Below are 24,925 nucleotides of genomic sequence, written 5' to 3' on the forward strand. Positions count from 1 at the left end.
ATATGTATCTATCTAAAGTTCTATTTCAGATCACACTTTCCACCTTTTGAAAGCTAGCTGATGGTTTGGAGACCAGTCATAGTATTTTCATAGGGTATAATTAAATTCAGATAGTAATAAGTTGCATTTTTGTACGTGTCTCCAATGTGTCTAGCGTAATGTATCAAGCTAGTGTTTTTAGAAATGTAGTCTTTTGTGTCAAGTAATTTCAGTGTTTATCTGTGCGAGAGGGGCATAACATTGGTGTGATTGAGATAATTTATACTTAAGAGAACAAAGGAAGTGTGGTTTGGCTTATTGCGGGGGGGGGTCGTGTTGTGTGTGGTGGGTTTTTTTGTTGTTGTTGGTTTTCTTTTTTTTTTTAATTGCTCCCTTTGGCCTAGAAACAGTGCAGTTCAACTAAATTAAACTGGGTTTTCTTGGTACTTTTTCTTAAACTAAATTACTTCAGTATTTAATGTTTTAGAATACATCATGAAAAATCTCTGTCTCAAGACTTCGCAGAAAGGGAGATTATTGCTTACATTTAAAAAAAATCCAGAAGCTGCTTAGGGACATATCATCAAATATTAATATCCTGAACACAACGAGATGATCTTTAACACTGCTTTTTTGTAAATACATGCAAGGCTTATTGTAATGTTTATATTCTCATATCATGTAATTAAAATTGCAAAAAAAGAACCACCAAGCAAGCCCTCAACCCAAAACAAAAGATAAATCTTGCTTGTTTTTCCATCTGATAGTCTATGTATAAATGCACAGCTGTAACCATTTCAGTGACTTGATTACATTCAAAAAAAAAAAATTATACTGGCTCATGTGTGTGGCCTTACCTCCTTCTTGTTGACAAGTTCTCATCACTTTCACTCATCACCAGGACTCTGCTAGATCCTCCTTGACTAGCTTCATGCATCACTTCAATCTGAATGAAAAGGACACATTAAAAGTGAAAATACTTAATTGCTGATGCTTTCTTTAGACAACTTTAACTCTTTAAAAGAACAAAAACAAAATCCTACCTAGCCTAGTAAGTTACTGGACAAGTTAAAATAACTGAATTCCAGATGTGCAGGTTGTAAATCAATACCACCTCCTCTATCTATTTTACTACTTCCTTGCTCAGTGTTGGCACAGGAGACATTCTTGACTCCAGGCAAAGTCTTTATGTTCTTTCACCATAAAAGGTGAATTATCTCCTTATATAGATAATTACAGGCATAAGTTTGTTCCTTAGATTCTGAAATACTTGTTTGGGAAACAAAGACTTCAAGTTTTCAGAATTTTTTGTACAGTGCCATAGGGAGAAGTCTAGGGAAACTGTCTTGTGCTGCTGAGAAGTGTCTTTGTACTAGTAACAATATTAGGTAAGACAGTGCATACCCATAAATACTGAGTACAGTATACATGTGCAAGAGCTGTCCCCAGGTTGAAATGGACTGGAGCTTTTTACATAATAGTTCGATAAACATTAACCTACTTCCTTATCCAGTCTTGCAGAGTTGGATCATTTCAGGTGTGCTCCAGGCAAGTTTTCAGTAGTCTTTTCCTCCTTTTGCCTGCAGCTTTAAAAGTACCAAGCACTACTTGGGCTTATTCAAAGGCAATCTCTTCAAATTCAGTGAAACAACTCAGCTGCTGAGTTTGCAGTTAATCCAAGCCCATAATTAAACTCCAATAGAATCTTTAAGTTCCTGAGCACTTCCATTTTTAAGAGCTGGTTCAGGGTGGGAAAAAGCAGTTGCCTGTCTTGTATTCCATGTAGCTAAATTATTTAGCTGGTTTATGATGATGGCTGAATCCATTAATAAACTATCCTCACCTGAACTATTATCAGAACAAATAAAATACAAATTTTACACAAAAAATGGGAGGGAAGGAGAGGGGGCATAATTTGCATTGTAGTCTTGGAAAGTAGATTTAAAAGTGAACGGATGGATGTTTTTATAAAGCCTGTACCATGTTGTTGCATATACCTAACTATGGGGGAGGAATGCAACTGACTACTTGCGTTGCTGACAAGACTACAGTTAATTCCGAAGTCACTTTCTGTGAGTCTGGACGAAGGTGAGAGCAGCTGTATGTTCCTGCTCCTAACTAGATTTTATTCTGTGCTTCTTGCTGAAGTTGTAGGCTGGTTTGGCTACATTAGAAAATGGATTGAATTTTATCAGACTGAATTGAATCTTATCAGCTTTAGGGAAAAAAAGGGCAAACGTATGAGTAAGTCAGGGGTATGGACAGCAGAAGAGTTAGGTTGAAGTAGCTTGCATTATATCATAAGTTAAAATTAAACACTACAGTTGTGCTGGGTAGACACTTGATACATTTTAAGCTTTTTGTGCCTCAGGGTAGTACTATTCCTCCCCTTTTTCACCTAAATATTCTCATCCCCCCGAGGGGTGGGGTGGAACTAAAACAAGTGGTTCTGATCTGTGTGGAATTTCTGCACTAACAGGATTAAACCATTTTTAAATATTTAGGCCAAAGTAGCACATCCATGTGTTGGCTACTACTGGTGTAAAAAGTGCTAATGTAAGAGTTCTGTTCTGTGAATTACTCATTAAAAATCAAAGTCCAAAATGTTTCTTTTAGGAATACCTTCAATAATAATGGACTCAACTGGAAAACACCTAGAGAACTCTTATCATAAAATGTGATCTCCATTATTAGCTATGTTCTCATATAGAGCTCACCTTTAAAAATCACCTTTAAAATAATTAATGAGCTATGAAAAAGTTAACCATGGCAGGGACTAGTGTGTCATCTCCTCCCTGGTATGTAACCTATTTTAGGTTGGTATATTAGGTTGGACTAGATGATCCCTGAGGTCCCTTCCAACTTGTGATTCTGTGATTACCTTCCCCCAGAGATGTAATGGCAAAGCTTATTCCCTTCCTCCTCTTCTGCCCCCAAACTGCTGAACAGCATGAAATGGGCTACTTGCTGTTTTCATCACACCTTCCTAAGGCAGCCAGATCAAGATCATACCTCTCTCCCACACTACCCAACCTCTTTTGCTATTCTTTTCTGAATATTAGTTGTATTATTTCCCTCAACAGTCAGGACCGTCTCTTTTTTTTTTTCCTTTCTCAAAACATACTTTAAATAGCATTTTTTGCCATTCTAACGATGTGCTACCCTAAAGAGCTCATAATATGAACCCTAATGCAGGGAAGAGGCAAGAAAATTACAGCAAAGGGATATTTAAAAGGTTAGGAGTGAATGGCACTGCATATCTTTCAGGTTTTGTCCTTTTTTTGTCTTTTTTTTTTTTTTTTCCTGTAAACTTGTAACTGAAGGGGATGCTGGCAATTACAAAACATTTGTGCACAGACCATTCAGAATACAATTCCAATGTTACTCCTGTGTCTCTCACTGGTATGTTTACATGGTCTAAACCCAAACATTTTAAATAAGAAAAATATGGTATTACATTAATTTGGCAGGGAAAGAAAGGAGTCCGGTCTCTGCAAGCAGCTATTTCAGCTAGCTTGGGCAAATGAAAAGTTTCAGAATACAGCTGTACTTCATCTCAGTTACAGGAATTACAGATGAATGAAGTTTCTGGATCCTTCTGTTTCCAGTCATGAAATACTGAAGGAGGGCCAAAAGGCTGTGTTGTTATCCCAGTCAGTCTCTACAGCTCAAACAAAAGACTCTGCTGTAAAGGCAGGACTCTTAAATGCTGTAAAGCTTGGGAATAGGGAGGAAAGGATAAGGATGTCCATAGAGTCCTAAACAGAATCTTGCTACAGAAACAATAATGCAAAAAATCTCATCATAGAGACACAAAAGCAAAATACACTTCCCTGAACCTTACTTGCCTGTGCAGCAACAGGTAACAGTGGAATTTTTCCTTGGGCTTTTGTTCATTTGTTGGTTGGTTTATTAAGAATTAAATGGCTAGTCTTTCCTCCTTTGTGTAGAAAATACCCTTAGAAAATATTTAAATGAGGAAAAATATATAACTTTGTAAAACCCTGAACATAACACATGTCAACTTCAGAGGAGCTAGAATAAGATTCCAGTTTTAGAAACAAAATAGTTCATATGCTATAAGAAAGGACAGGCACTTCAATATATTATTGTTGCACATTCCTTCCGCATTTCCCCTTTCATCCTTTGAAAGTGATTTCTGCTTTAGTGTAACTTGGTTTTCCACGTATGTGAGCATGAATCTTTTCTAACACCATCATCTGAGTAACTTTCAAACTGCAACGTGAAGTGTTAAAAAAAAAAAGCTTACTAGAGAATTAACTTGTAAACATTCAATTTTTTAATTCCTAGTATAAATATGTAAACCTGTATTTATGTTGTTTTGAGTTCTCTCACAATACAGGATGTCCCCAAAACACAGGTACACCTACCTTAATTCCACCTTTAGTCTTCTTAATGTTTTTCTTTTTTGATAACTCTACTTCAGAAACAGATTTCGGGGGGCAGGAAATTTCTGTGGACCTCCTGTTGGTAGCTGAAGGAGTATAAAAAAGAGTAATATTAGAAAATGTGTGTCAGAACTTGAAATCCTACTTTCTAATAAAAGCAATGAGCAAAGATCCTGTCCCATCAGTGGTAACTGAGACCTGGTTTAGAGAACTGAATTGTGCTGAAGTGGTGAAAGACCAGCTGGCACGAGGGATGGGCTGCGTTGTCTGGTGCTCCGTTGTGCCTTGACATGGCACCTACAGCTCTATGCTGTAATGACTAGTTTGGTTTGGCGTCCTTCCTGGCAACCATCTTCAGGGTAGCACAGGTAAATGTTAGCCAGCTGTATCAACAGTTGGGTTATTTTCACTTGCATAGTTTTTCAGCTTAGGTGTTGTTACTTGTGTGGGTTCCCAAAAAAGGGAAATTTTGGTTCTGGTAATGGTTTGCTGATGTTGGATTATAAAGGATTGTTCTGTGTAAGGTTTCATCACATGAACAAGTCTCAAAACAGTAATCGCACAGGTGTTCAACAAGTCACTGTGACCATATATGTAATGACAGTGAATCCAAGGAAATTATTTCAGAATATGCTCTGTTGTGTCAGGTTTGCTGGGCGTTGCAGGCTCTGTAACCCACAGTTGACAGTGAGTTGTCTAATGCTACTAGATGATCATCCTCAGACTGCTGAGAACTATGAGACGGGGAATCATACATTTGGCTTGAGTAGAAAATAATCTCTGTTACAGTTTGTATCTTTGTTTTAAATTGATAATGAGTTCACAGTGCATGTTTTATAAGTACAAGGCAAACAGTGCTCTCCTTTTTCTTAGTTGCTGAACTGATACAGGCAACCGTGCACATCAAGGTAAAAACAGAGATGAATACCAGATTAAATGATTAAAGAATCTGGGTCAGGCAACAAGGAACAAAATTGTGGCAATTCTGAGATTAAGTCCTTTTCAGTTTTATTCTGGGAAAACTTTATAAGTGAACAAGAACTCTTCCAAAAATACAAGCATCCAGTAACATTCTGTTTAAATTATTTCACCAAATTTAATGTTTTGAGGTGTTGAGAGTCTTAGTGGTCATAATAACTTTTTCTTCTCTGGGAGAAGCTGAGGGATGCAATAAAAAAGATTCAGACATCTTTGAATGGGGAGGACATAGTATCAAAAGATTCATGTAGGAGAGGGTTGAATGCTTTTTTTAAAAGAAACATTAACACATTTTCAAATGCCCTTGTCATTAAATTCTTCCTTTAAGGAGGGTGGGGGGAAGCATAGAAACAGTCCAAATTATATGCAGTTAAAAAGACAACATCTCAGTTTCACAGACAATAATAGCAGAAGCTGACATGTCTTCTACCCTGTGTCTTTTCAACTGCCTTATTGTGCAGCAGGGAGGAGAATTAATTAAAGCAGCCTCTCTCCAGCCCTTTCCTAAATCTTCCTGGTTTTATCCCACGCTGAATGACATGGGGATTTGCCAATGCCCATTTCATGCCTATTGCTTCCTCACAATGGCTCCACATTAGAAAGGTTCTTCAACAGAACAGCAAAGTCTGGTAGCCACCAGCAGCTATAATTGACCAGTAGAAGATTCTGATGGTTCCCAGGACTGAGGTGAAGTGCAAATGTCAACACAGAACCATAGAATCGTTAAGGTTGGAAAAGACCCTTAAGATCATCGAGTTCAACCGCTAACCTATCACAGCCAAGTCCACCACTAAACCATATCCTCAAGCACCACACCTACCCTTCTTTTAAATACCTCCAGGGACGGAGACTCAACCACCTCCCTGGGCAGCCTGTTCCGATGCCTGACAGCCCTTTCGGTGAAGAATTTTTTCCTAATGTCCAGCCTAAACCTTCCCTGATGCAGCTTGAGGCCATTTCCTTTCGTCCCATCGCTTGTTACTGGGGAGAAGAGACCGACCCCCGCCTCACTACAACCTCCTTTCAGGTAGTTGCAGAGAGCAATAAGGTCTCTAATAAGGTCTCTCCTCAGCCTCCTCCAGACTAAACAACCCCAGCTCCCTCAGCTGCTCCTCATAAGACTTGTTCTCTAGACCCTTCATCAACTTCATTGCCCTTCTCTGGACACGCTCCAGCACCTCAGTGTCCTCCTTGTAGTGAGGGGCCCAAAACTGCACACAGTACTTGAGGTGCGGCCTCACCAGTGCCGAGTACAGGGGCACTATCATCTCCCTCCTCCTGCTGGCCACACTATTCCTGATACAAGCCCGGGTGCCATTGGCCTTCTTGGCCACCTGAGCACACTGCCGGCTCATGCTCAGCCAGCTGTCAACCAACACCCCCAGGTCCTTTTCCTCCAGGCAGCTCTCCAGCCACTCCTCCCCAAGCCTGTAGCGTTGCAGGGTTGTTGTGACCCAAGTGCAGGACCCGGTCCTTGGCCTTGTTGAATCTCATACCGTTGGCTCCAGCCCAGCGATCCAGCCTGTCCAGGTCCCTCTGTAGGGCCTTCCTGCCCTCCAGTAGATCGACACTTCCACCCAGCTTGGTGTCATCTGCAAACTGACTGAGGGTGCACTCAATCCCCTCATCCAGATCTTCAGTGAAGATATTGAACAGGACCGGCCCCGACACTGAGCCCTGGGGAACACCACTCGTGACTGGCCGCCAACCGGATTTGACTCCGTTCACCACCACTCTCTGGGCTTGGCTGTCCAGCCAGGTTTTAACCCAGCGCAGAGTGCACTTGTCCAAGCCGTCAGCACCCAGCTTCTCCAGGAGAATGCTGTGGGAGACAGTGTCAAAGGCCTTACTAAAGTCCAAGTAGACAACGTCCGCAGCCTTCCCCTCATCCACTAAGCGGGTCACCTTATCATAGAAGGAGACCAGGGTAGTGAGGCAGGACCTCCCTTTCATAAACCCATGCTGGCTGAGCCCGATCCCCTGGTTGTCCCACACGTGCCACATAATGGCATTCAGGATGATCTGCTCCATGACCTTTCCCCGCACCGAGGTCAGGCTGACAGGCCTGTAGTTCCCCAGGTCCTCCTTCCAACCCTTCTTGTAGAGGGGCGTCACATTCACTAGTTTCCAGTCATCTGGGACCTCCCCGGTTGACCAGGACTGCTGATAAATGATGGAGAGTGGCTTGGCGAGCTCCTCTGCCAGCTCCCTCAGTATCCTCGGGTGGATCCCATCTGGCCCCATGGACTTGTGAACATCCAGGTGAAGGAGCAGGTCGGTGACTGCCACCTCTTCAACAACTGGGACTTCATTCTGCATACTAGCTCCATCTCCCAGCACAGGGGTCTGACAACCCTGAGGAAGACCAGTCTGACTATTAAAGACTGAGGCAAAGAAAGCATTAAGTACCTCAGCCTTCTGCTCATCTTTCCAGGCAAGGTTGGTTCTTCCAACACTCTCTTTCAGAATATTCAGCAGGGGATTTGTTTTTATTTTGAGCGCTACTTTCAACAGATGCCTTTTTCCCTCCCCAAAGAAAACCTCCCATGAAGTAGTAATTGTTCTTTCAAAGGTATTGTTATTTCACCCAGAAAGTGATGTACTGACATTTTGAAACCAAGGTGAAAAATAAAAAGCAAGATGCAGCAAATATAAGCCATTTGTCCTTATTGTCAAAGTTCTTCATACCTTTCTAATCTGCAAGGAGAATGTTTTCTACCATTGGCAAAACCATAATACCAACCTTCATCAACTCTTTGATAAATTTTCAAACAGGTCCTTCTATGTTTTTCCCCATGAATCCCTGAGTAAAAGTGATTACAAACATCAGCAAATTCACTATTTTCCATACTAATGCATCCTGAAGATTCTGTTTAGCCTTAAATTCTCATATAGAGACACATTGACAAGATGCAGGCTGTGATCATACCTATCACACTGACAACACTAGAGCGTCTCCCAACCATATCCTATTTATCTAAGACTTGATCACAAAAATCCTGATTCAATTAAAACAAAGGCATTGTTTCACACTCTTCCCCACACACTTACCAGGCACTCCTGAATACCCTAGATATGCTGCCAATGTTCAATTACCCTATCTGAGTTCAGTCCATTGGATTGCTCTACAAAGCTAATTCCAAAGTTTTATATACTGGATGTGTTATTAAAAGGAACAGAAGCGAAGGAGATAGCATTAGGAAACATGAGAACTTTTGCTTAGAACAGCATAGTCAGCAATACCAAGTTGTTTGACTTATTCATTAATCAGATAACTTTACAGCTTGAAGGGCTGGTTGACAGTGGTATGAAAATCCTGGCCGAAAGCAGTCAGCAGAAAACATGGGAATCAGTTAGGACTTCGATGTCTGGATCACAACTTACAAACTCGGACAGCTCCAGGTGACCCAGGAAAGATAGCACTGGACAGTTTAATGGAAAGATGAGGCACTCGCAGAAAGCCCAAGTGCAGATGCTTATTGATCCACCAAACTACTCCGGTCAGTTTACTAGCTTAGTCTTGGCTTCATCAGCAAGACATTTCAGAAGGAAGGAGGCAGATACAAGATAAGGAGACAGTCCAATCCAACCGCTTATATTTCGAGGGTGAACTTGATTCAGATTGACTTTCCCCTTCCAATTTGACCCAGAAATGAATTGAAAACAGGAAGCAACCTGGCTTTGGTTATGGTCCAGAGTGTTTTTGAGTTACTGACTGGCCCATATTCAGAAACCGCTGCATGTCACTACATTTAAGTAGTTTCTGGAGTCATTTAGAAAGAAACAGCCCAAATACCTGCCAATTACTATTGCACTAATTACTGAGGAACTGGAAATACTTTATAAGGGAAAATCCCTTATAAAATTCAGCACAGTTGGCCAGTTCAAGGTCATTACTGTACTGTACTGCTGAGGAAGCTGCAAGTTATACTGTTCAACTGCCTACTGAAAGAACAAAGACACAGGAATAAAAGAAAACTATATCTATAAATAATCTAAGGTCTGCATGGTTTCAAGGTTGTTTTCATCCTACTATTTCACAGTACTCCCCTGGATAATAAGGAAGATTTCATTTTGAACTCATTAATATTTTAAATTGCTTGATGCTGCTTTTAAAGCAAGTATTGTCAAACGGCCCTGTATGCAGAGGTAAACTTTTTATTGCAAGGATATTTACAGTATATCAGGGTTTAGGTCTATCACTTGCATTTACCTGAAGCACCATTGTGCTTCTCCTATGGGTCTTTAGTACTGCTTACTAGCTTCTTATGAACACATTGCATGGTAAGTATGGAATTACGGTTTTACTGCCTAGCCTACAGCAAGTGGCAATGTGGGCTGTACTGTCCCTAAAGCTGCTAGGAAAGGGCGTATTCTTATGTTCTCAGTGTTGCTTTGTAGTCTCTCCACCACTCCAGGACTGAAATAAATTCAGTGAGGACAACTTGCTGTGCTGCTTGTGAGGAAAGGCTGTGGTTTCGTCCATTTCCCCACCCTGCTCCTGCATGGCAGGGTACGGGCACCATCTCCCAGGAGTTCATCTCTCACAGAGGGGCTACATCACACAATGAAGCACAGACAGAACTGTGCATAGCTCCCAGGTGCTCAGAGAGAGTTGGCCTCAAGTTTGCTCCTGCTAGAGTAAATAAAACTCATTAGCTAGCAAGAGACACAGACTCTAGTCAAGGGTTATGACGCACACCCAGCACTTGCAAGATGTTCAAAGCCCCCCTCAAATAAGTACCATGCTTTACGTTCAGGTCTTGCATGAGCTTCCCAACCACATGCTCCCCCATCTGTTCTGTGGGAGAGCTTGTGCATTCTCACTAACCACCTACAGCAGAATCAAAGTCGTTTGGCAAGAACAGGCCTGGAAACAACTGGTCTGCTAAACTGTTGACTGGGGCTAGCAGCTCATGCTATCCCACAGGAACATGACTTTGAAGATAATTAATGACTTAATAGTGGTTTTGAATGCTGGTGATGGCAAAACAGCATGCTTAGACAGCTAAAGAAATACCAGAGCATCTAAGGTGATTTAATACAGATTTAATGATTTAACAGAGAAAGTCTTTTCCAGAGTTAGGCAACATAATTTATACTACTTTGTTCTAGCAAAATTGCTGTCAAGCCCCCTGAAAATGTACCCATGTAAGAAGCACAGAGCGAGGCCCCTGTATGTAGAATATTATTCTGCAAGGAGACACACTCCTTGGTTTCCTCAGACTTGGCCAAGTGCGATAGCAGACCTACAGCCGCAAAACTGAAAGCAACTTTTCCTTTTCTCTATTTCATTTATAGAAATATCTTGAACTATAGAAACTGGTGGTTTCCCAAAACCATTAATGAAAATCACATGAACCATCTTTTCTGAGTCAGCTAATCTCTCTGCAGCCTCACTTCTCCTGCACACATCCCCAGACTCTTGCAAGACATTCTTCTTTCATCCTCTATCCAGATGTTACTAGTTAGTGAATGTTATGCATTAGTGACTGTGAGGAACGCTGGAATGGATCCAATGAGCGGTCATACCCATTTAACTGAGATGGAACCAGTTTGAATTATAGTATTCAAAGAACTGAAAAGGATCCAGCTGTGTTCCCCCATATGAATTTTATGTTCCAAGCTGGCCTTCTAAGATGTTTGTAGGGTGAGTCATGGATTTTGTGTGCAATGTGCTGTTAAACATGTTATTTGCTTAATGAGCTCACAAAAATTTTGCCATTTCTACTCCTGTATTTTGCATTTATGTTGTGCACAAAATCTCTAGGTGAATATTCTATACTATCTAGAAGACAGGAGATGCCAGAAGCAAAGCTACATGAGCAACCCTAATTTTGTCCCTTTGCTGCTAAAGCATCTGGGTCCACCCTCCTCTAAGAATCTTTGCCTCATTTAGTGCATGGAATCAAAAGCACTTAAGTCATGAGCAGCTATTCACTATTTTGATTTCTCTGCGTTTCTCAGTGGGAGCCCAGAGCTTTACTATCCCTATGCTATTTCAATCCCTGCTCTGAAAATAACTGTCTTTTTACCAATAGTCATTTTTACAATTCAAGTGCTTCATAAATATTTACTGAGCTGTTTTCAAAATATTTCTCAGAGGTAACAGGTTGTTACCAACCACCCAGAGATCTCTGAGTTCCATAGATAAAGATCAAAAGAGGATACACTACTTCTGGAGGCCAGCTTGGCATTTTTAGAACTGAATTTTCAGGTTACTGAGGATGATATGCCACTTCACGTGTTCAAGAGCACGTGCCCTGCCCAGCAATTCTGATTTCAGTCTTCCACTGTTCTTTCAATGTAGATTTCTTTATGTAGCTGCACAAGTTATTAAAAACATAACCCCAAAAACTGCACTAAGCTGAATCACCTTTACACTCACATGCGTTTTTAACAGGGTTGAAACCTTTACACCTACTGCTCCAGCTTCTCTTTTCCATGTCAGCCGGATTAAGAGCAGGAGTAAGTAGTCACAGTTTCAGGGCTGACTCCAGAACAGTCAAAACCCATCTGACCTGGGTCTGGTACAGCTCTCCCTTTCTTCCCAACCTCTGGCCACACACTTCTGTTTTAAGAAGGGCTTAAGCTGCTGCAAGATCACACTATAAGGAGACAAGCAGTGCAGGGGATAAGTAACATTTTGCCTCTGGGTTCCAAAGATTTTTGCTGACAACAAAGGAAATGAGACCATAGGACCCAAACTGTAGCAAGTTCATACATAATGAATGTGTATGAGTTGATATTCTCTTTTTTTCCCCCACATGTTTATAATTCTGCCAAATCTGGACGCTTTAGGAAGGAACAAAACTATTTTGTACTGCCATGTTCCAGCTCTTGCCACAAAGGTAACTAAAACAAGACAATTTTACTAGCCTTGTTCACTGAGATGGCCAAACCATTTTTTACTGAAGTTTTCCAAGAAAGCATCAGGCTGAAGAATACAGCCTTTGGGAAAGTTTTATTTCAAGGGGTTAGAGTTCGGGAGAATTACAAGCAAGTGAAAATAGAGAAGTGCTAATAGCTTACGTTATCCTTTACAGCTCTGTGGCTTATCCCACTGTGCCTGACGGCCTATGGGCAATACTAGCCTCATGGTCTAACTTTGTGGACCTATCCCAATTCACTCCAGCAAAGGAGTTTTGAACAGAAACACAGTCCAAACATAGAGTCAAATGATCAAAAATGGTGCCCGCAGAAGTGAACTAGAGCACAGGAATTTCCCCATCAAGTGCCACCTCTTTAATCCCAACACATACAGGGACAAGTTTAGCCATTAGCAGTATTCAAGCAGCTTCCACTGGGAGTAAAGAGAGTTCTCCTTGAAATAAGGTGTCATAAATACTACTTAAGTATTTTTAAGGCACTTATTATAAAAGGGTCCGCAGAGGGTTTTCTGCCTTTTCTGGGTTGATCTGTGAATAATATTTAAGCAGATTCCTGTAGCTAAAATGTGTGTCAAGTCCAGCTGGCATAAACTTTTGAGCATGATGATAATTCCAGTACTAGTTTTTTAATGTTGAACAGGCCTGTTCCTGCAAAATTTACAAGTTCATTTGTGAAACCAAAAGCTTCAAGCAAAAATGGGATGAATTTAATATTTTGCTTCAGAATTTCCAGACCCACAGAAAAGCATTGGGTGAGGGAGGGTTTACAGTGCAGCCCTGTGCTGCCTTTCTAGATCTTCACTAAGCTAAGACTTTGCCAAGAGTCACCAGAGTCCATAAGGACACAGACGTAAGAAACTGTCACAGTCATTTTCCTGATAGAAATCTGCCCATTCTCTCATACATGGTATCATCTCTGCCTGTATGCAGCTATGTATATACCCATGTAAAATGAAGAGCCTCACAGTTACAATAATGGAGCATTTCATGCCTGAGCCATCACATCTGTTAATATTTTTCCATTAGCACCCTGAATTGGATTGAATTTTCCCTACCACTCCTTGTTAGGGAAATGGAGAGTCAGCAAGTAAAAACAGAATAAAACAAAACAAAAGCTATTGTGGAATGAATGCAATTTTTCCTTTCACATACAACCGCTGCAATGCTGCCATGGTATTGTAACACCTGCTGCCTGGGGACAAAAGCCTTTCTTTCTGGTCTTCTATTTCTGATTACCACATTTTATGACCTTTGCCTGCCTTTGAATTTACACAGCCTAGGAACACGGTATTTTCCTGTTGCCATATTCTATTTTGCAAGCTTTTAGAAATGTCCTGGGTAACAAATAACAATGAGTTACAATATCCGTTTCAAGAAGGTGCTTTTAGCCTCTTTCATTTTTCCATAATTTCAATAAATTCTCCCCATAAATAAATGCTGATTCTGCATTGATCCTGTGATTGTGAAAAAAAGGGCACAGAGGGAAGTCCAAAAGAGGGTAGCTTCAATAAGAACAGAATTTCACAGCCTCATTTTCAAGGCTTAGAATAGAACTTAGTGTCCCTATTTCTATTCTCAGCCACATTTCAGACTGACTGTGAAACCCCTTGGTGAATCACTCAGTTTATCTGTGCTTCGGTTTTCTTTCTGAATAAAAAAAAAGAGGTTAGAATACTTACCAGTACTTGCGAGTGCTTTGGCATTCTGAGGGAAAGGCCACTCAGAAAATTTGAAGTATAACTCTTTGTAGTGGGCAGTTGGATAATACCCAAAGGATGCCATTACACAGTATATGTAAATACGCACGCACTGTTCACAGCGGTCAGAGTAACTGGTTTTGAGCCCTAGGATAAGCTGTAGATAGTCAGGGACTTCTGTTTCTTTTTACAGAGGTACTCTAGGTCAAACGTCTTCAGGCACAAAGAATCTGAGATGCTGTAGTCTACTTATCAATGTCTGAACACAAACACAGAGATTGCATGCATAAACAGAAATGCAAGACTAGCTTTTAGCCTGAAGGTATAGTTTCACAATAGGTGAAAGCCATTCTAAAACTACCATTAATAGGGACTAACTAGCTCTGACCTAGTGACCCTATAACCCCATTTTTTTTCAACTTTCTTTGCTTCAGCACTAGTAGCCATGCAGTGAACAATCTGATCAACTTTGAAGTTAGTCCTGCTTTGAGCAGGTGATTGGGCTGTGTGATCTCCGTATCTCCCTACATTTTTCTAAGTCATGCAATGGAAAACTAACTACTACATTTTTGTGGTCAGTTCATTGAGTTTTCAAGGTAAATCACAACTCATACGGCTAATTGCTGGAGGATGTGTGGGTAGCAGAGCAGAATCTCTTCAAATGCATTGTGGTCTCAGCTTGCCTTAAGCCAATCATGAAGCTGAAACTTGAGGTAGCAACTGTGTGTTAGGAACACGGAGAGCATGGGTTGGCAGGGGGGGAAGTACAGATGTCAGACTGGCATGGCAACTGGAAGATGATGGTGATCTTCCTTGGTGAGAAAGGATGAGTGATGGGGAGCAGAGGAGAGCAAGAGGGACATTTGTCTGACCTTATGGTAGTATGCCTAGAGGGCAAAACGGTGAGGCTACTGGCCATCCTAATCTTCCTCTTCAGAAAAAGTTTATTGCATGCTCTTCATGCAAATTAGGGTTTTTTCCAAGGCTATTTGCTAAAGGTTCCCTTTTTAAAAAGGGAATGGAACCTTAAGGTTCCATTTTTTAATCCCTGAAATTGCTGAAAAGGGGCAACCTGTTCCTGCCACCAAGTACAGGGTAGCTAGTCTCCAAGATGCATTATTTCAAAGTAGCTTCACCCAGGTTCTTTTGTCCAGAAAATAGTTATCTTGGTTAAAGGCACATGCTAACCTCAAATCCGGAACTTGCAGTAAATTCCAACAGAAGCAATATTCAGCAATGTACAGTCAGCAAACGACAACACAAGAAAGTGCTTAAGCAGTTATGTAGACGGAAAAAGCAAAAATTGCACAAATGACTCAGTGTCACTAATGAACCCTTAACCTTCGAAAGTATCTGACTGAAACTTGAGGGATTGTGACCCTTTAAAGCCAAATGTTCACAATACAGTGCATGCAATGTAGAAGAGGTTCTCATGCTTACTTTGCATATTTGCAGTGACTAGCCTGGTTTGGGTATTCAAGAATTAGCAATATAAGACACACTGAGAAACAGTATAGAAATGTACTCTGTAGAGAAGACCTAGAAGGAGAAGCCTGAACTTTTTCTGATACACCCTTGTTTGTATGTTTGCAGCGACAGATACGTCACATTAATTTTTAACAGCTGGGCCTACAAGGCTGACACTGAACATCAAATGCAAGTTTACATTCTGACAACAAAAATTAAACAGGACCATGTGGACAAAACATTGGTGTGTATCTGAAAGCAGCTGTTCATAGCCTACCTGCTCCTGCTGGTCTGGTAATCTTTGGTGATGCTCGCTTTGGGGAAGATTCAGGATGAGGGGCAACAGGTTGTACTGGCCGGGTCTGTTTGGCTGCCAGCTTCTTCAGACTAACTTGCCTCTTGTCAAACATTTCTTGTACGTCTTCTAGTTTTTGTAGAATTCTTTGGGCATTGGCCTAGGCAAAGAAAAGGTAAACAACAGATGGTTGTCAGTGCTGGACTGAAGAAGTTAAGAAATTACTTCTGGTACCCAGAGTCAGTCTAGAGCTGAAGATCATACTGTGCTGCAGTTTAATGCAATCTGGCCCACGCACTCTGCACAGATCTTGGTTTCACTGAGTAGGACATGGTGATTCATGCAATCTTTCTAGCACTACTCTGAAGAAAATCACATATGTGTTCCATGATTACTCATCTGAGTAAAACTTACTGCTCCAGCTGCTCACCTCTGTGCCCTTTTGGTGTAAGAAAAGAGGCATATTTGAGTAGACTCAAATATATAGCCCAGTACACTCTCATGTACAAGGCAGTTGGTACTTTTGAAATTCTAAGTGAGTGCATGCACATCTGAGGGGTTTTACCTTTATTTCAGGGGTGAGGATCATGTCAAACTGATTGTAGAATTCCTTCGGGTTAGAGAGCTGGTGTTCCTTAGCTGTTACCAGGAACTTCTCAATTTCAGTGAGTGCAGTTTCAGCTCCCTCTTGTGTCTGGCACTTGTCCACAGCTTGGGAAGCTAAGAGGTAGATTCCAGCTTCACACCATTGGCTTGCCTTTAAAGAAAAACAGGGAAAGGACAACTCCATCATCACTGACAGTCCATGTTGTGAATTGTTGCTTCTACTCCATGAAATACAGGTTTGCCCTAACATGGCACTAAGGGGAACAAATGTTACTTCATAGCACCCAACAATTCCTGGCCACAAGTTACCCCACCTAGATATGTAGAATAATAGCAAGTTCAGTTCAGCTCTCAAGGGCTAGATGTAACACGTAAAATAACAATATTCTGAGCAAAGAGGAGTATTGTTACTGTGGTTGCTGCAAAGCAAATCCGTTAGCTGTAGTACCTCATTTCAGTGTTCAGTCACACAATTATCCAAAAACCAGAATGAATATTTGAACTATATCAAAACTCCCCAACATTTCTTCGGCCTATAAAACTCAGTTACAAATACTCCAGAGCAGGTTTTTACCGTAAAATTTTGGTAATTCATGTTTCAGAGGAGGCTGGAATAGCATGCAGACATTCTCAAAGCATTTAGCTTGCCACCCTAGCTAGATCAGAGAAAGTGAAAACAGCTGAACAAGCAGTAAGCAGTAACTAAACAACCAGTTCCTTTTTAAGCACTGGAATACATTTGCTTACCATTTCAAATTTAGGCCTAGCTCAATTTTTTCTTAGTTTTATGTCCTACTTTTCATCATTTTAAGACCATAATTATGGGAAGCTACTGCTCCAATTTTTATAGTAACAGTTTCTGGAGAAAAAAGGAATAAATACTTTTTCTCTTCAACCAAACTACCTGAGCTTACCAAAACATTTGATTTCAGTAGAACCTTACCAGGGCTGTTACCTGAGAAGGTTCACTCACCTTATCCAACTGCTTATGCAGCTCAAGAGACTTTCCCAAAATATCATACTTTTTCTTGGTTTCATTGGTAAAGTCATCACAAATACGCCTGAGTTCAACACACTTTGGTCTAATGGAGTCAACTGCATAATGGTTGTTTTGGATGAGCTGTTCTCCATGGAGAGCCAGGGACTGGGCCTTCTCCAAAGGTTCCTGTGAAATTAATGAGAAAAAAATCCAAAGTTAGATCTTAAAATGACATGCATAATAAAGACAATCTATCTCTGTAATCCCTGCTGTAGCCTGGGGGTAAAGGTTTGGGATATTAATCTAGATGATACGTTTTACTTTATGTTTACATTGAAGACCAACTTCGTTTTCAGCGAGTATATTGAAACACAAGTTCCACCTGAACATCAGGAAATACTTTTTTACTGTGAGGGTGACTGAGCACTGGAACAGGTTGCCCAGAGAGGTTGTGGAGTCTCAATCCTTGAAGGTTTTAAAAAGCCATCTGGACAACCTGCCCTCCTGGGCGAGCTGTTCTAGGTGGCCCTGCTTGAGTAGGGGAATTGAACAAGATGACCTCCAAAGGTCCTTTCATCCTTAATTATTCCGCAATAACTATGATTCTGTGAGCGTATGCCGCCTTGTTTCTCACATACTGGGGACATTCATTATACAACTTTTTGTCCGTGCAGAGTTCCCAATAATTAAACAAACTATGTTTTTTTCACTCACTAATTGCACTGTTTATAATGCTTTAGTTCATTTTTTATTTCAAGACATATTTTGGAAAACTCTTCAGATCCTACTGACTGAGTACAGTTCATAAGCTTAGTCACAATAGAATGAAATCAGAGGCGGCTAATGGGAATAGAGTGCACATCAATGTGTTATGTGATGTGGGCAATGGAAGGAAAATGCATGCTACTATAACTTTTGTTCCTTTAGGCTTCTGCAGAAGAGCTGTGCAAAAATCGCAGTATTTCTAAAGCTTAATCCTATTATTACAAACGATAGTCATCAGCTTTTCTGTTTGTGCATGTTCATCCTCCTCTGATTCAATGTACTTGTTTGTTCAGTTCTTTCTAATAACACTAAATGTGTTGTATATTACAGCTGACCAGCTGATGGCATTACAAAGTCCAAAAGTCTGCAAAAGAAAGGTGTTTATTGGAAGGCACAGGTGTTCCTCAAACTGCTAAGAGTCTGAATAGAATGGTCTTAAAACTTATCGGGCCAAGGTAACCCATTAGGTGTCAGAGCTGTTCAGATTCCGAAGATGGACCTAACCTTCTTTCCTGGTTTGAAATACTGATTTTTGAACTGGGTTCTAGTTTCCAAGTAACAAACCGGAACCACTGGGTCTGAACAACCCTGGCTTCTGGAAATTATGATCTGAGTTTTGCAATTTAAAATAATGACTCATGAAAAGAGAGTAAGCATGATGTAATGACAGTGACAGAGAAGTGTCTAGAAGATCACGTCTATAGCAGTTAGAATACTATATTGAGTGCAGACCTGTCCTTTCTCTTCCAGTTGTTTCTGTTCCCTTAGGAGGTGCTCCACTCGAGTCACACTGTTTCCAATGTCAGCAAAACCTGCTTGTGCTTCCATGAGATTATCCAGTGCCAGTTTTACCTAAAAACAACAAGAAAAAACATAAAACAAACAAACAAATGAAAAACATCCAAAAGCCCATCACAAGATGCTCATAAAATTATAACAAACCTATGGCTTCTAAACATCCACCTACATCTTTTAGAAGAGTCTGCATCTCAAGTTTAGTCTTTCAGCTTGTTCGAAAATGGAAAAGCCAAAGAAAAAAGCAACAATCAACTGTTCTTGATTGTTGCCCCACCTCTTAGTATTTATTTAGGCACACACAGTTTTGAAGACTTGTAACTCCAGAGTCTGTATTACTCCAGAATCTGTATTACTCCAGCCTCTCGGCTGACAGCTGGGCTTTCTGAACTGCATTCCATAGACTCTGGTGGGATTGGCAACTTGACATCATAGAATTGATATTTTGTAACACCACACATAAATGCGAAATGATTTATCAAGAAGTTGGTGGTTTACATTTTGGCCTAACAGGCTGGCACTTTCCTCACTGTGCCTTATTCAAATTCAAAAGATACCTGATAGCTGTCAAGAATTTAATTTTTGAATATCCATTTCCTATTTTTTAATGAAGGGCTTCTCTCCCAGCCTCCTTTTTGGATTGCCAGTATACTCTAAGTATGGGTAAAATTTGACCTTATTTACCAGAGGAGGCTAGACAGAACCGACAAATGAAATACCTCTCTAAAATCATGTTCAAAGTGTCGAAGCTGCAGGCATTGTTCTAGTTTTAAGTGATGCTTGGTCCAAAATTGATCAAAAGCCTTTTCTGTTTCATCCAACTGAGCCAACAACCTGTTAAGAAATTAGAATGAAAAGACCTTAGTTATTTCCTACAGCTAATTTCTTTTAAGTTACACTAGTTGATGGCAGAAAGCAGAGTAGGGAGGTGGTGAGGAGCCTACACCCATGTAAGAACACTCTGTGTCAACTTTCCCTTAAACAAAAGAGAATGAAGTTTGCAGTGGGACAGGCAGGAGTGTGACTGATGAGTGACAACTACATGGATCCTCTGTGGCAGTTGCAGTCCTGCCTCCTGACCTGCAACAGGAACTCAGAGCTGTTCCATGCGCTGGCAGCAAAAGGCAGCTGTCTCTCCCTGCCTTCCACCCAGTTCTTCAAAGATAATTCACGCGAGGCTAATGCAGATTGACTATGATGTGATTATTATTTTAAGGAATGTTTAAAGCAGAACTTTACAACTTTTTCATTTTCTTCGCCCATCAGAAATAGGCATGGACTGAATAATTTTTCCCAATCCGTTTAAAACAATAGAAGTTCATAATACCTCCCATGGACATTCTCATTTTGTGTAAATCACAAAACATTTATTCGCAAAGAAATTAGTGTCAAGGTGTCATACATCTTGAGTAAAATGTCTGACTACTGAGTCATCCTTACAGTCTCTCAGTGATCTATCAATTATATTACAAAGTAGAACAGTTTAAACAGAAAAAAATGAAAATAAAGTCTTCTCTGACTACTCTGTATTTCAATAGATGGACACTTTTTGGGCAGCCAGGGGACCAGGCCTGATCTCCTACAAGCTCAGTGAGTGCTGGAATCATCAAGTTAGTGGGGCAAACACCAATAGCTCCCTCCTATTCCTCTCAAAAACAGAGTTCTGTTTTCAATTTATCCCTGAAAAACATGTTTTTAACCAAAGCTAGCTGTTGAATTCAAGATGAATTCGCACATTCTTTTGAGATGACTGTTTAAAGGATTTCTAAGTATTCAGTGAAAAATATCAGCTCAGCTTTACTTTTGGCAGCTTTGTTCCCAGTGAATGCAGACACACTGAAACACTAGCATGACATTTCTGTTTCCACGGCATCACATTGCACAGCAGAAACTTCTACACGGTGACTAAAGGCTGCATGGTAATAACGAGCATTGTAGGAAGGAATAGGGGTTTCTCTCTCTCTCTGCGCAGCTGTGAAGGAGTATGTTTCAGAGTATCATCTTCATCTGTTCCTCCCCCAGTGTCTCCACAGACACGCACAAGCACATACCCTCTCATCTCACATGGATTCAGATGCCATTTTCTAAACAGGCATAAAAGTTTGGAGGATGCATGTGTTATGGGGAAAATAAGTCCCACATTAAATCTTCAGCCATGTGGTTTGTGGTCCAACCAAAAATTACCAAGAAATTCAGGACTTGTTTGAACTTGCCTCGATGGTTTAATCAAGTAACTTCCTCAAAGCTATTCCCTTCTCTGAGTTACCTGTCTAATAAATCCTGAAGAGCTGAACCAGTGGGAATTTATAACCTGCTTATTTAAACCATTTAAATTACACTTGCATTTCTTAGGAATAAATTAGCAACTTGCACAAGGTAATCTAGTTTCACAGACCTTTCTACTGTTGCCACATTTTCCAGTTCATCTGGACTGAGTTTACTGTTGGCGCTTCTGGTGACTGGCTCCCTAATGCATGTCAGTAGGGTGGCCCCCTGCTTCACAGCTAGTTTCAGCTCATCCTGCAGGAAAAAAACAAGCCAAACAAATTGTATGTACTTATCCTAACAACGCGCACATCTCTTAGATGGACAACATCGTAATGCTAAAGGAGGATTAAATACTTGGTGGGGATTAAATATTTGGAACAAAATACAAATGCTTAACAAAGATTACATGTGTCTCTAGAAATGCAGAGACTACATCTCTTCCTTTTTGATAGTAGATATATTTCTGAGAAAAAGAATAGTATATAACTTCTGAGCAGATTACATTTCTGACCGGGCAACTTGCAGAATAAATTTTTCTACCACAAATTGAATGTGTACCACAGATTGTTCAGTGAGCTCAGAGACTGTGCTGAGACACTGCACTTCCTACTGGAATTTCCTTGAACAACATTGTGACATGCTGAGCCACAGTATGTCAGCTATCGAGGAGTCATCCACAGAAGGGGTCTTCCCAGCATGAAAGATGAGCAATGAAGAGGACAATGAGGCTCAAACATTAACTTGTCAGCCGAGAAGTCCCCACATCACTGCACACTTCTTGCATAAAACTTGTTCTTGTGCTAATATCGCTTAAGTAGTACTTTTTCTCTTGTGTTTAACCCAAGGTGTTTATTAACAGCAGTAATGTTTTCTTCTAAGCCTTACTCTGCAAAGGTAAACTTGCCCCAACTATTTTTTTAAAAAAATTTTTAATAGTGACAGTCATCATCTAGTTAGATCATTCTGTCTATTCCTGAACTACCCTCACAGATGGTCTCTACATCTGCCCCAGTATGAGTTCATCCTTTCTGATGAACTCTTTGTCAGGAGCCCATGCTGTTCCAGATGTGACCCCATCGCAGCCACTCATACGGTGCAAGTGACATTTCCCTGTTCTATCATTCCTGAAGCTGTGAAATGCTTTTTTTTTCATACTTGAATCAAATCAACCTCCTGAACCCAGGTTTCTCTCCTCTTCAGTAGTTTCCAGACAATGGACTCCCAAATGATGGCTGAAAATTTTGTTAAGTCAAAAAATCATATATTATGCTGATGGAGCTGTCACGAAACAACATTCACCTTCAGTTTGCTATGGTGGTCAGTGTGTGCGGAAAGGAGCTCCTCTGTGCACTGCACATCGTTGGGGAGTTCAGTCTCTGCAAGGTCTGTTCCAAAGGTCTGTAGCATCTGTGCTGTTGTTTTTACCGTCATTGCAAAGTTTTCAATAGCCTGGAAAAGCAAGAGCATAAAGTCACAGGCTGGTTATTTACCCATAGCCCTTTAACAATGTGTAGTCCCTTCAGGCACGCTGTGCTGCAAACGTTACATGCCTGTAAAACTGGCCATGTTGCCCTTTTTTTGGTGCATATGCTAAAAATTACAAATTAAATCCTGTGTCACAAATGATCTTTCTACGGGCCTACAATTATTATCATCTCCATGAACCAGCCAGGGAACTCCAAGAGCTTAGCAGACATAATGAAACCACAGAGGACATCAGCTTTGAAACGAGGACTGGAATTTCAGATCCTCTGCCCATGCTTGGTGGGAAATTTTGCTGTGTTTCATATTTTAATTAAGGCTTTATTTAAGTTGAGGAGACTCTGAATGTATATAGGGCAAAGACTTTTTACATTTATATTTATACAGCCATTGTTCACTCAGCAGCAGTCTGTCTCCCCCGACTTCTGAAAATGTGCATCTCCATCCTGCCTATCTGCACTAGACGCATTCCAGTCACTCCTGCCCATCTGTTCACATTAGTACACAAATACAACAACAACTTACTGCAAATACAGTTAAAATGCATAAATTTGTTGGAGCATTGTTATTTCTTTATCACTTGGGTGCACCACCACAAAATGAGACAGAAATCTGTGGTTTTACTTAAGAAAGAGGAAGTGAGGAAAGCTTAAAAAGAATGCTGCCTTTTAAGAGTAGGATATATTGTTCAGACTTGTGAAATGTGATTAAAACCTTTGTATCTAGTAGCAAGTAACCGCATGGGATGTTTTTTCATGATCATGCCCCAATTTCATTAGGGACTGTATTGTCCTGGTTCTTTTTTTGCTTTACACTTTTTGTGTAAAGGAAACACTTCTTAACATAGAAACATTACACACAAACTTAAACACATCCTTATTCTTTACACTTTTTGATCTAAACCACCCAATGATTTCAGTCAATCAACAGCACTAGGGATGCTCTTACACCCAGGCAAACACTACATAGTTGTTGCAAGTTGCCATTCTCTTCTCCTGCAATGATGGGAATTCCCCATTTGCAACTAAGACAGGTAAAATTATGCTGTGTTCTCAGTTGAAACAAACAGGAGGTAGATCATCATTCAAAAGGTGCAGAGAGAAATTACATTCCACATATGTGATTTGTAACATGCCCCAAGTGAGGCAAAGCTAGTAGGGTTCATAGCTTTCTTCCCTTTTTTCCCATCAATTCATGCCTGCTTTCAACATAAGCAGTACAGACCCACATATGCTCTGGCTTATTAGTGCTTAGCAGCTGTAGCCTGCTGTTCTCACCACTGAAACTACTAGATTAGAGTTGATTGAAATGTCACACTTCTGACTGCAGCACAGATAGAGCCATCTACAACCAAAGACCAGTTTACTAAAAGCCAAAAATGTACTCTGTGGGCGAGAAAGCTCATAGGCTCCTAGTCATTAAAGATAAGAAAGCAGAAACAAAGAACAGTGCAGTGAGATTGCTGTGCCACTACCATTTAGCAACAGTTTAAAGCTGTTTCGAAGAAGAACACTGGCAGTACAAGATAAGAGAAGCTGCAAAGGGGACGGAGACGGTAGCTCAGCAAGATTTAAAGTCTGGCTGTTTCAGGGTGCCACGGAGGCTCACGCTTCCCTGATAACCTCTTATCCAGCAGAGACTACTTGGCTGACTGCACAGCACCATGAGCTTATCAGTGTTTCACTTCATGGCATGCTTGTCCCCACCCTCTCTTGTGGGTATGAGCAATAAAGCGTTTCATATACCTATTATGGTCTGTGGGATTTTCTTCAAGCCTCTGTGCTTGGTAAATGTTTTCAAACAAATGTAACCAAAAGATCTGAGGATTACATAGCCACATAGCCCCAAACTGTGGTTCACTTTTGTTTGCATATTTTACCGAATTATATATTCATGCTTTATGTAAACTCCTGTCATTAATAAACAATACAGCCTTTCCTGTGCCTCTTTTTACTTCCCTTCCTCATTTTTTCAAGACTTCAGCTGTTTGAAAGCTCATACAGATGATTCCTTCAGACTCACCCCTCCTGCAAGGACATTTTCATATTTTTGATACTTCTAACATGTAAGCCTGTTCATCTATCTCAATCCTAACTCACTGTAGTCAGCCCAACTATAAATGTAGTAAACCAGTGTTAGAGGAAATTCAGATTCTGTGCTTGCATATTTGGAAGCCTGAAATATTTGGTAGTTCTCACGGAGAGTAAAATTTAATTTTATATGGATAGTAAAGCACAGAAAATCATAGCAGGAAAGTGACAAAAGTGATTTGACTTAACAAAGCTACCTCAGAAAAGCTCTTTTTCTGCGTGTTA

At 40.6% G+C, this 24,925-nt stretch overlaps 1 protein-coding gene across 8 annotated transcripts in view; it reads right to left on the reverse strand.

Annotated features, from left to right (window-relative positions):
* MCF2L2 (MCF.2 cell line derived transforming sequence-like 2) overlaps positions 1-24,925 on the reverse strand; it is a 194,232-nt gene that overhangs the window by 93,555 nt on the left and 75,752 nt on the right. For all 8 annotated transcript variants that reach the window (XM_064458078.1, XM_064458077.1, XM_064458081.1 and 5 more), the window contains 9 exons: positions 22,428-22,577; positions 21,256-21,380; positions 19,580-19,694; positions 18,798-18,917; positions 17,295-17,486; positions 16,281-16,472; positions 15,698-15,875; positions 4,371-4,474; positions 837-925 (listed from right to left, as the gene is read on the reverse strand). In XM_064458078.1, coding sequence (XP_064314148.1) covers positions 837-925; positions 4,371-4,474; positions 15,698-15,875; positions 16,281-16,472; positions 17,295-17,486; positions 18,798-18,917; positions 19,580-19,694; positions 21,256-21,380; positions 22,428-22,577 — 1,265 coding nt within the window. The remainder of the gene's footprint in view (positions 1-836; positions 926-4,370; positions 4,475-15,697; positions 15,876-16,280; positions 16,473-17,294; positions 17,487-18,797; positions 18,918-19,579; positions 19,695-21,255; positions 21,381-22,427; positions 22,578-24,925) is intronic.

This window comes from Phalacrocorax carbo, chromosome 7 (assembly GCF_963921805.1).
Source record: "Phalacrocorax carbo chromosome 7, bPhaCar2.1, whole genome shotgun sequence".
Taxonomy (NCBI): domain Eukaryota; kingdom Metazoa; phylum Chordata; class Aves; order Suliformes; family Phalacrocoracidae; genus Phalacrocorax; species Phalacrocorax carbo.